This window comes from Uranotaenia lowii, chromosome 2 (assembly GCF_029784155.1).
Source record: "Uranotaenia lowii strain MFRU-FL chromosome 2, ASM2978415v1, whole genome shotgun sequence".
NCBI classification, from domain to species: domain Eukaryota; kingdom Metazoa; phylum Arthropoda; class Insecta; order Diptera; family Culicidae; genus Uranotaenia; species Uranotaenia lowii.
Window position 1 is genome coordinate 8,674,239 of NC_073692.1, and position 13,011 is coordinate 8,687,249.

General features: G+C 41.7%; 1 protein-coding gene across 1 annotated transcript; it reads right to left on the reverse strand.

Moving 5' to 3' along the window:
• Positions 1-3,500: 3,500 nt before the first annotated feature.
• On the reverse strand, positions 3,501-9,527 carry LOC129741035 (uncharacterized). The gene is made up of 3 exons (XM_055732736.1): positions 9,324-9,527; positions 8,979-9,107; positions 3,501-8,912 (listed from the first exon to the last, which is right to left on the reverse strand). The coding sequence occupies exons 1-3, from the start codon at positions 9,525-9,527 to the stop codon at positions 3,501-3,503; spliced, it is 5,745 nt and encodes a 1,914-aa protein (XP_055588711.1).
• Positions 9,528-13,011: the final 3,484 nt, after the last annotated feature.

A 13,011-nucleotide genomic window follows, 5' to 3' on the forward strand; every position in this document is an offset into this window, starting at 1 on the left:
ATAGTAATATATCAAGAAAGGTTTTATGAAAGCCTAAAATATAATATAAAATTTGGCGATTAGTTGAGGAAATTTTGTATTGAAATTTATTTCTTGATTTTAGTTGAGAAGTTTTTGGGCTTTGACAAAATTTGCCCGATTATTGTCCGGATTTTTAATGGTCAATTTTGAAATCAAATGTCTGGATTGTGCCAGGTTTTTATACAAAATTGCCCGGATTGGTCCAGCACTGATACGGGCTGAAAAAATTCTGGCAACCTTAATTATGAGTAACAATCCAAAAGACTAGGTTAGCAAGCTCATGATGTAAGACTAAAAACTCTACGCAAAAGCGTATCAAAAGACCTTCAGGTATCAGAATGGGGGTGGTTTAATAGCGGCACGTTATCCAAACATACGGGAAAATTGTGCCTAGTAATTTAAATGAGTAAAAATGAAAGAAAAGCTTGTTTACCGCAATAAAAATGAAGAAATCTTAGCCCGCTGATGCGTCTTGTACACTTTTTCTCTATTATGTTTGTATAGCAGGGTGACAGCCAAATGGGTCATGTCGAATTCCGAAAACCGACCAAACACATTCTGTTGATTGGCCCAAAACACTGGCCTGTGCGAAATATCAGCTCAATCGAATTTGATTTAGGGGTGCCTCAAAGCGCTAAAAAATTTGGATAATTTAATCTCAAAAATTACCAAATGAAAGGAAAGTTGGAAAATCGAGATTTTAATTTTTATGCCAAATGACTAACAAATGCATGTAACGTTAAGATCTGGAGTCTCAGAAAATCGATTTATGGCTAAAAATTTGTTTCGAGATAACACCAGATCTCGACGTTTCATGCATTTGTTAGTCATTTGGCATAAAAATTAAAATTTTGATTTTCCGATTTTTCTTTGGTTCCCCGTTTGGTGATTTTTATACTTTTAAAGTTGATTTTTGACAAAAAAAATGTTTGAGGTAACACCACATTTCAATGTTTTATGAATTTTTTTAATCCCGTTTGGACATAAATTTAATGAGAATATATTCAATCGGCTATCACTTATCACTAATCACTAATCGTACTTCCACAGCCAGAACTTATGTCTGAGTCCCAAAGGATAATAAGAGTACGTTATTATTCTTCTTTTCTATGTTTATGCTTCCGATTATGTTAACATAAAAATATTAAAATAATCAAATACATAAAATGGTTGAGCCTACCATGGAGCAGAGAACGCAGAGACATCTGTAACACAGGAACAGGAAGAAAAGTGGACCACCAATACCATACGTTTCAAATGGGCATTATTGTTGGAAGCATACTAAGAAAAATGCTCCTTGATGAAGATACGCAACGTGAAGAAATTTCGCCAACCACTAGGACCTTTCTTCAACGGCTGGAAATGATTTATTTTGATCACAGAAATCACAAAACTCACGAGTAGAAGCATTTTGAAGAATATGATGAGATAAATGAAAACATTTTGCAATCCTAAGATTTAGTTATCTTCGTTATACTGTTTTTGATTTCAGTGAACAATCATTTCTGGTCATCGACAAAGGATAAAGTGCCTTCACTCGCTCTTGAAAATAAAAAAAAAAAAGAAAGGTACATTAGTAGAACACAGAACCTTTCGAGGTTTTTAAGAGCTCAAAAGGTAAAATCGCTCCATCAGCTAATGTATACACACTTAGAGACTGTACAATTTTACCAACTTAAATGCGAATATATTCAATCGGCTATACAAATAAATTCACAAAGAATAATTTCAGAGTAGTTGAATAGTTTGATTCAGCTTCATGTCACTTAATTCAATGCTCGACATCTCATTCAAAACTATTCTTTGGCAAAAAACTCAATTGAGCTCCACATAAAAAATAATTCGCATGACTAGCTGCAATATAGATCCGCAATTCAGTCCGAGCGGGGGTTGTCTAGTCTGGCTTTTTCTTAGCCACTAACTATTTATCACCCAGATAGGAAGCAAAGGTGCAAGATTTATGTTTCAAGAATGTGTCACCTTGGCATTGCCTACCGAACTGGAAAGTCACTCGAGCGATTCTAATCATGGAAGCAAAAATGTGCGTGCGTGCAAGACTGCTTGCCGTTGACTCAGTTCATAAACATGGATAAGCTCTGTTTGATAGGCTCCAAAACTGGAAGCGGACTATTTTAACGCATTTTACGACCCTCAATGGACTGTCGAAAAGTTTATCGAAATAGCTCAGTTCTGAACAATTAAGAGTAGGAGGTACTTATGGTTGAGCTTTTCAAATAAATTGGCCTGCTTACTGTAATCGTTTGATATTTTTGACAACATTACCAAAAGGAGGTTATGAAAAAAAACATGAAACATATTATTTAATTTAGCATTACAATTTAAAATTCTAATTAAAACATTGAGATGCACAAATAAATCGTAATGGAAAAATTTGAAGTTCAGATAAACTATATTTTGACAACAATTGGTCAATATCAACTTGAAGTATTTCTTTCAATTTTGCATTTAAAAAACCACGCACCCCTTATTTTGAAGGTGTGTGTGTGTAGAATGTTGCTCCTATTTTGATTTTGGAATTCACTCTTCAGTTATCAAAATGCCGTCCAAGGAGAAAGAGGAACGAATCAAAATTTTACTCGCGCATCGCGAAAATCCGAGCTACTCGCACGCAAAGCTGGCAAAATCGCTAGAAGTTGCCAAATCAACCGTTACAAATGTAATTAAAGTGTTTGGGGAACGTTTGTCGACAGTCAGGAAGTCTGGATCGGGGGGAAATCGAAAACCGGAAGCCGCTGAGACGACAAAGAGAGTTGCCGGTAGTTTCAAGCGAAATCCTAACCTCTCTCTCCGAGATGCCGCAAATAAGCTGGGTGTATCGTATACAACCGTGCATCGAGCCAAAAAACGAGCCAGGCTATCGACTTACAAGAAGGTTGTTAAGTAAACTGTTAAGTCTAAACATAACACGAGAATTTTCACACAAAGGGTTGTCATCCAAGTGAATGACACGAGTTCCAACTTTGAACTGATTTTATTCGGTTGTTTCAAACATCACTCGAAGCTCGTTCCCGAGCGAGCCGTGCCGCCAATTCTTCCATTTTCTGCAGACGGCGCACATTTCGTCGCCATCGCCAAACGATGATTATGATGATGATGATGACCACGAACAACGCGTCGATCGAGTACCCGATCGCGTTGTGTGTGGAGATGTTGTTCTCCACGTTTACTTCTGGTTCCGATGAGAATGGCCACATTCTGGTGTTTGGTTGCACTTTGATTGATGATTGCAACTTTGTTGTGGCCGGGTTTTAAAGGCTGGGGCGCTCGCTCGGGAAGGGTCAATATAATTGAGTTCGATATAACTGATGACGATGCGATGAACCTGGTATCGGATCAAAGTCCAATCGCAATCGCACCACCTTGTGCCGTAACAGAAACAAATCATTATTTATTAATTTTCCTTTAACTGAATTTCTTATTACAAATTAATTCCTTTCGCTTGCTTTTAACAATTTTCATTAACATTCCGGCCGGCGTTGAACTGCCACGTTCAACTGTGTTTCTTCCGATAAACCTTCGTCAGTTGTCACCTTTCCTTCGTCTTCGTCTGGGTCGATTGGAAGAATGGAGATTTCGGTGACCCCACGTTTGTACTGCCCTTGAGCTGTGCGGACCAGCACCGCTCGTACTCGACCATCGTTACCAGGAAATATTTTTTCGACACGCCCGAGAGGCCACTGCAGAACGGGAAGGTTGTCTTGTTGAAGAAGCACTAATTGACCAACTTGGACATTAGAACTTGGCTGCTTCCACTTGCTGCGTTGGTGTAGCTGACTCGTGTAGTCTCTGGCCCACCTGCGCCAGAAATCTTGAACAGTTCGTTTCATGTCCTGCAGGCGATTGAGACGATTTGGGTTCAAATCAGTTATATCTGGTTCGGCGATCGAAATTAGTGGTTCCCCAATCAAAAAATGACCGGGTGTTAAGGGCTCTAGGTCTTGAGGATGATCAGGATGGGAGGCTATTGGTCGGGAATTCAAAATAGCTTGGGTTTGGGTGACTATAGTTAGAAAGTGATCGACATTGTAGGATTTTTGTCCGACGATACGGCGGAAATGATACTTGAACGATTTTATTCCTGCCTCCCAGAGTCCGCCGAAGTGTGGTGACCGGGCAGGGATGAAACGAAAGGTGATTCCACTATCCAAGCTGTATTTGTCCCAATCCGGAGTTTTAAACTGCTGCAGGAACTGTCGACGAAGCGCGCGCAACTCACGATCCGCCCCGACGAAAGCGGTCGCATTATCGCAGTGTATTTCGCACACTCGGCCGCGGGTTGCCACAAAGCGTTTGATGGCGTTGATGCACGCGACCGACGTCAAATCCGCCACAACTTCGAGGTGCACAGCCTTCACCACAAAACAAACGAAGAGCGCGACGTACATTTTGACCGACGAGCCTCTCCCACTTAACGGACGCACGTTGAACGGCCCACAGTAGTCTAGTCCAGTGTATGCGAAGACTTTAGCAGGTGTAACGCGAACTGCGGGTAGAGGTGCCATCATCTGGGTACTACGCGTTGGATTGCAGCGGAAGCACGTTATGCACTGACGAACGATGCTTCGGACTAGAACTCGACCCTGGAGCGGCCAAAAGCACTGACGCAGCGTAGCAAGAACCAGACCAGGTCCACCGTGGAATGTTTGAAGGTGAATCGATCTTGCAATCAACCAGGAAAGTCGATGTTTGGCTGGCAGTAGTATTGGACATCTGGTGTCGAAGGGAGCATTTCGATTTGTAAGACGACTGTTCAATCTGAGCAAGCCAAATTCGTCCATGAACAAGTTCAGATTCTTTAGCGGGGACTTCGAACTGACCGTCTTAGTTGAGGAAGATGTACGTTTGAGATCGTAAATCTGCATTTCCAGGTGGAAGGTACTTCTTTGTACCATACGAATGAGAACTTTCAATGCGTGATCGATTTCTGAAGGTGTGAGACTAGTTTTGTACCGCTTAGATTCTTCGAGACGACAATTATTGTGAAAACGATAGAAGAATGCCACAATCTTTAAAAGCTTTGCAAGTTCTGACGTTCGATCTATGAGTGATGTCTCAAGATATTGACTGTGAAGAGATACCACAACTTGTGCTTCGCAATCTTGCTCGGGAAAATTCTCCACACAAACCTTCGAATCGGGCCATTGCTCTACAGGGGAGGTTAGAAACCCCGGACCATGCCACCATAATTCGTCTCCGACAATCTCGCTCGCAAGAACGCCTCGGGAAACCTTGTCGGCAGGATTCAACTCCGTTGGTATATGCCTCCATTGACAATCTTTCGTGAGGCGCTGAATTTCGGCTATGCGATTTGACACAAATACCTTCCATTTATGTGACGGTGACTTAATCCAATAAAGCACAATTGTCGAATCCGACCAGAATATTGCCGGCTGCGTGTAAACGGTGGTTTTACGAAGGTTGTCTACTAACTGACTTCCCAACAGTGCAGCACAGAGCTCATAGCGAGGGATGGAATGACCCTTCAGGGAGGCGACGCGAGATTTCGACGTAAGTAGGCGAGACTGAAGCGTTCCAGACAAGTCCGGCGAAACGACGTAGATGCTACATCCGTAACCGCCCTTTGAAGCATCACAGAAGCAGTGGAGGGTGTATTGATGGTGAGTATTTCCTATCACTCTGCGTGGAATTTCGATATCCAGGAGCCGCTGGAGAGTGCTACGGTATTGCTTCCACCAACTACTGAGATCTTCTGCGAGTTCTGTGTCCCAAGGTAGATGCTCCGCCCAGAGCCTTTGCACGAACATTTTAGCTTGCATTACTACAGGACTTAACAAGCCCAGGGGGTCGAATAACTGCGCCATTTCCGACACTACGATGCGCTTGGTGATACCGCTTGATTCAGGAAGGACAGGTACCTTGAATCGTAAGCTGTCGCTATGTGGAAACCAAAGGAGACCCAGGGTTTTTATTGCGGCTGTTCTGTCTAGCTCCAAGACGTTTTTCATTTCCCACAATTCGGATGGTATTTTGGACAGTATTGACTGGTCATTTGTGGCGAATTTCCGCAAAACGAAGCCCGCCTTTGAGAGCATTTCGATGAGTTCGTGACAGCTATCTTCGAGAGTTTTCGGATCGTTGTGACCTGTGAGAATATCGTCCATGTAGGTTCCGTTTCGTAAGATCTGGGCAGCCAATGGGTAGTATTTTCCTTCATCGGCAGCTAGCTGTTCGAGAATTCGAGTAGCGTGAAATGGCGAACTGGCGAGACCGTATGTAACGGTGTTGAGTGTGTACGTGCTGATTGGTTCTGACGGCCTGGCTCTCCAAAGAATTTGCTGGAACTTTCGATCTTTTGGGTGGACCCAAATTTGGCAAAACATCTTTTCAATATCGGCAGTAACGACGTAGAGAGGCATTCGAAAGTTAATAACGGTGGCGTACAAAGCTGGTTGCACGGAATGACCAGTGTAGAGAACATCATTAAGGCACAAATGAGTGGAACCACGACAAGAACCGTCGAACACGACTCTGATTTTCGTAGTGGTGCTTTCAGGGCGATGGATGGCGTGGTGGGGTAGAAAGAACTGTGGGCTACACGACGCGCGAAGATTCACCTCCATATGTCCAAGCTTCTCGTAATCAGCCATGAAATTGACGTAGGCTTGGCGAAGGTGTTCATCTGCGGCAAACTTTCGTTCCATTGACTTGAAACGACGGAGTGCGACGGCGTACGAATCTCCTAACAACGAAACCATCTCTGTGCGCATGGGTAAACGAACGACATATCTTCCGGAATCATCTCTCTGCACAGTTTGCTTGAAGTGCTCTTCGCAGCTCAGCTCTTCAGTCGTCAATGCCTTGCCATCGTCGAAATTTTCTACTTCCCAAAACCTTTCAAGTTGAACGTTAAGAGCTTCGTCGGAACAAACATGGCTGGTTAGAGTGTTATCTCGTTGGGGGGCTGGAGCTGATACCTTACCGCAGACGATGAAACCCAGAACGGTCTTCTGTAGCGACGGGTACCCAGATGGCAACGAGAAGCGCTGTTGTTGTAACAGGTCGAAGAACAACTCCGCCCCCAAGATGAGGTCGATACCTTGGCGAATGTTGAATTGAGGGTCGGCAAGCGGCAGATGACGAGGTATGCGCCAACGAGTAACATCAATGTGATGACTGGGCAAGTCAACCGTTAATTTAGGAAGCACAAGGCACTGCAAGCTAGTTTCGAAGCCCCCGAAGCGAGAAGCAATGGACAAAGTCACGCCAAAGTGGACATTCACGGATGATTGACCAATACCGCTTACAGGTGAGTTAAGCTTATTTCGTTTCAACCGAAGTCGCTGGCAGAGGGACTCGGAAATAAAGCTTGGTTGAGAGCCACTGTCCAGTAGTGCTCTGGCGAATTGGTATTTGTTATCAGCATCAAGAACTTTGATCACTGCAGTTGACAGCATGACGAAACTTCCAGAATTCGATTTAACTTCAGCACTTTGACAGGCGGTAGTGGGAGGTAGTGAATCTGAATTTAACGTTAAACGCGACGAAGTGGGAGGAATCGAATCAGAAGCGGGCGACGAGTTCGCGGGTGGTGAAGCGTGTGACTGCTCAAGCGCTGAGCTACCGGCCGACGACTCGAGCTGCGATAAGCAGCTTTGCGAAGGGATTGCTGCCCTTTGCGAGGTCTGCTGCCCGTGTGGTGTGAATGGAGGTAGGTGCAGCAGAGTGTGGTGTTTTTTAGAGCAGGTTTTACAAGACCCACTGGAGCAATCCTTCGCGAGGTGAGTTCCCTTCATGCAATTGATGCATAGCCCATTTTTCTTCACCATCTCAAAGCGTTGACGAGGTGTGAAGTCATTTGTAAATTGGGAACATTGGAATAAAAAGTGTGCCCTTTTGCAGCAAACACACCTTGGGATGTTATCAGAGGCAACGTGGGCTGTGGTGAGGCGCGACTTACTTGGTTTTGGTGGTTCGGAGTGGGAAGGATTATTTTGGGAGAGCATTAGAGTTTGAATAAGACGTGATCTTTTATGAATAAACTCCAGAAGTTGTTTATAAGTGGGTCGAACCGTAGTCGAATTAGTAGTTTCCCATTCACGCAAAGAAGCTGGATCAAGACATTGGCTCAGACGTTCAACCAAAAAAGAGTTCCAGTGAACTTCAGGATTTTCAAGTTTATCTAATAACTGAACATGACGATCAAACTCATCAGCCAGTTCCGAAAGCCCAGATGATGATTCCTTCTTAAGTGGTGTTGCAGAAAGAAGGCCTGCCATATGATTTTTAATCAAAAAGTTAGAATTTTCGAATCGTTCCTTCAACAGCTTCCATACAATAGTATAATTCACAGACGAAATTTCCAAGGACGATATAATGCGCGATGCTTCGCCAGTTAGGGCACCACGTAGGTAATGCATTTTCTGCACTGCTGGCAGGGAACTGTTGTTGTGAATAAGCGACGTAAAAAGATCACGAAAGGCTTCCCATTTTCCAAATTCACCAGAAAATTCCGACAATCTTATTTCTGGAAGTCGAACATTTGCTATAGGTGGTGCTGAATCGGTTTGATTGTTAGAAGTAGGATTATGTGCGAATTGTCCGGAAGATAATTTGGATTGCAATGATGACTTCAACTCGTAATATAGGTTATGCAATTCTCGACGCTGATCACAAAATTCTTCTAATTCATCCTCCAAATCTTCTATTTCGTCTTGAATGTGCTCGAATTCGCGAAATAACTCTTCGAGTCGTTCAATTCTAACAGGCAATTGCCCTCTTTGTTCTTCAATAAAGTCATCATCAAAGCGTTTTATCAGTTGGGCAGCACCGATAATGTTACTACGACGGCGAACCAAAGATTTTAATTTAATGCTCTTGGGTGCCTTCTTGAGCGGTGCCATTCCGTCGTTCTTAGTAAAAAACAATCAAAAGTTCACGTACCTTTGTTCGATGACAAACCATGCGCTCAACCTAACCTCACCGACTGGAACTACCGGTAATCCTACTGGAGGGCGAAAATCCGGAATCCTTCGCTGCTGCTGGGCGGCAAAACTGCGATGAAGTTTCGAGCGGCTGACCAAACGATTCTTCGGCTCTGCTGGGGCCTGCGATGATTGGAAATGGACCGTGAGAATTCTTGTGACTCCACGTGGTGAAGGCTAACTGCTGCAACGGGAATTGTTCCCGGGTTTCGGCACCAAAAAATGTTAAGTAAACTGTTAAGTCTAAACATAACACGAGAATTTTCACACAAAGGGTTGTCATCCAAGTGAATGACACGAGTTCCAACTTTGAACTGATTTTATTCGGTTGTTTCAAACATCACTCGAAGCTCGTTCCCGAGCGAGCCGTGCCGCCAATTCTTCCATTTTCTGCAGACGGCGCACATTTCGTCGCCATCGCCAAACGATGATTATGATGATGATGATGACCACGAACAACGCGTCGATCGAGTACCCGATCGCGTTGTGTGTGGAGATGTTGTTCTCCACGTTTACTTCTGGTTCCGATGAGAATGGCCACATTCTGGTGTTTGGTTGCACTTTGATTGATGATTGCAACTTTGTTGTGGCCGGGTTTTAAAGGCTGGGGCGCTCGCTCGGGAAGGGTCAATATAATTGAGTTCGATATAACTGATGACGATGCGATGAACCTGGTATCGGATCAAAGTCCAATCGCAATCGCACCACCTTGTGCCGTAACAGAAACAAATCATTATTTATTAATTTTCCTTTAACTGAATTTCTTATTACAAATTAATTCCTTTCGCTTGCTTTTAACAATTTTCATTAACAAAGGAAGTGACTCCAAATCGCGATGACAAACAAAATACGACGGCCAAAGCGCGATCCCGGAGGCTGTACACGACGATGCTGACGAAGTTTGACTGCGTGGTAATGGACGACGAAACCTACGTCAAAGCCGACTACAAGCAGCTTTCGGGACAGGAGTTTTATACGGCAAAAGGAAGGGGAAAGGTAGCAGATATTTTCAAGCACATGAAACTGTCAAAGTTCGCGAAGAAATATCTGGTTTGGCAAGCCATCTGTACCTGTGACTTGAAAAGCTGCATTTTCATAGCATCTCGGACTGTCAACCAAGAAATTTACGTGAAAGAGTGTTTGAATAAACGTCTGCTGCCTTTCCTGAAGAAACACGGTTGTTCCGTACTGTTTTGGCCGGATTTGGCATCTTGCCATTACGGTAAAAAGGCCATGGAGTGGTACGCCGCCAACAACGTGCAGGTGGTTCCCAAGGACAAGAACCCTCCCAACACGCCAGAGCTCCGCCCAATTGAGAAATACTGTGCTATTGTCATGCTGAACCTAAAGAAGACAAAAAACTGCTTAGGACGAGTAGCAGTTCAAGGCAAACTGGCTTTCTGCGGCGAAGAAGGTGGACAAGGTGGCTGTACAAAATCTGATGGCAGGGGTTAAGCGTAAGGCCCGGCAATTCGAATTTAGAAAAGTGAAAGCCTAACTGAATATTTTTCCTGAATTTTATGCTAATTAAACTTGAAAAAGAAATTTATTTTTTTTAATAGACTATTTCACCGATTTACACGCGTTTTCCCTTGATCAAATTTTGACTGTATCACCCTTTATCTCGCTTTGTCTCTCTTATATGTGTTGTTCGTTAAACGTTTAACCCCACAGAACAGACAACTCCAAATGTGCGTGCTTAACAGTAATTATCGTTATCGGCGAAATAAAATACTATTACGTGGATAGTAGCTCTGAGAACGGAAACTGTCTATTGCTTACCAGTCCTAGATCTAATTTACTGGTACCTTCATTGAAGTCTATTTTTAAAAGAACTCTATGTATTTTACCCATTTTAGATCAATTTATTTATAACCATCTTATGGGTCTATTTTTGTTAGATCTATTTTCTTTGTACCAATTATAGATCAAATTTCCTAATAACTTGATTTTGGTCTATTCATGCTCGAACTATTTTTGTCGTTCCGGTGTTAGATTTGTTCTATTATATATACCCAAATCTCTATAAAAAAAAAATCCAAACAATAAAAAAAACCAAACAGTTTCTAAGTTGAAATCTTTTTTTGGCATGAAGTTATCAAGCTTAAGATTTGTTCAATGCATTCAAATCAGAACACAAACGAGAAAAACGCAGGTATATGTAACATTTCAAGAGCTTCTTTCCCAGATGGTTAAAAACAGGACTCCACTCTACGCAGCCCAACTTCCGGTAGTGTGAATAGCTACAGACATCCTATCTTCCACTCTCCTCCTATGGGATGTTGAAAAATTCAGAGCACCAAGCCCACTCCAGACTCCAGCTCAGCTCAGCAGTTGGATGGTTTTGGTCCATTAGTTTAATTCCAGCGACAAAGTGGAGCGTTTTAGCAAATTTATGGTGCACAATATTGTGTTTTAAATTGGAAAACTTCTACCGAAGTAATAATAATTTCAACTCCTTTTATCGGAACGGCAGCCAAGCACCCAACAGCAGGGTTGCACATTTGTTGTGGTTGGTTCCGTGTTTGGTGGTTTTTGCACCTTTTTCCTGCACTATATGTAGATGGACTTTAATCGGTTGTCTCTTATCAGCAGGATGTTTTCCTGTACTTTCACATTTTCCATGCCACATTTATACGAACTGCGTTTTTATGGTTACTTGGTACGAGTTTTACCAACAATCTCCAGGTCGAACTAATCTAAAGCAATGATGTAGTACGGAATTAACGAAAATATTATTTATTTTAAGTAATTTGAATCATCGACGTTTTTCGGCGGATTTTAGAATCAAAAACGTTAAAGCACGGCGATAAACAAAATTCCAACTTTTTTAAGTAAAGCTTTGTTCTGTTCGTAAATATATTAATTTGAGGATTCCTAGACAATGAACATTGATGACATCTGTCATTTAATGTAAAATTATAAATTTTAAGTGAACGTTGCATCTTGATGCATACACCCATTGCGTTTCTACCATACAGAGAATGTATGAGAGCCAAACTGACCTTTCCGACCTGACCGAGTCTAGCGAGGATCAGGTCAATTGGACTTCAACAGGGTTCATGACAGGAATTCCACATTAACTATCCTTGCCAGTGTGCTTAGGGGGCATCCATAAACTACGTAACGCGGTGGGGGAAGGGGTAAGCTCGAGCGTTACGAATTGTGACATAGGGGATGGGGGAGGTATGCCCATCGTTACGTAACGATTTTTCCCTTAAAAATCCCTTTAAACTAGAAATGGCAGCTTTTTTTATTCAAATTCAACTAGAAATAATAACAATACCAAAACTGCCCAATAAATAAGTAAATTGATATTTAAACCATTTTCTTACTAATGTATAACTATCTTTGGATGCAGGAAAAAAACAATAAGCTTTACTTATAAAATTTAAAATCAATGAGAATCAATGATTCAAAAAACTGTGATTTCCGGTAAGTCATTAAATAATTATTCCTTATTCTGAACTAGAAATTTTATAGAAATAGAAATTTTAAGCAGTCTAGATTACATATTTGAAATCAAAACACTAGATAAAATATGAGAATTGAAATTTAAAAAGTGAATTTAAGGCTTCGGACATAATAATCCATGAACAGAAATAAAGCTTGTGAAATATAATACCAGAATTAAAAAGAAATCATATCCGAGTAGTAAAATATAATTCAGATAAGGTTAGAAATTAACCATGATTAAAAAAAATTCAGCAAGATGATGATAATTGTTGATTATTGATCATCTAAATTTTTGTTTTCTTCATTTTCAATTGAAGGATTTAAAAACAACATGTTGAATTCATTATTGAAAGCTTAAACTGGCAATGTACAGGTTGGGTAAGGGGTGATTCCTTGAATGATCAATGAGAAACTGATAGAAATTAAAATAAGTAATTTCCAGTTTAGATTTCAATATTTAAAGTACGAAGCATAACCATGCCCATTAAAATTAAGCTTTACAGCTACTACTTTAAATCAATTTCGATCTTTTGATACATTAAAAAAAAACAATTATGATCGATTCAAGAGA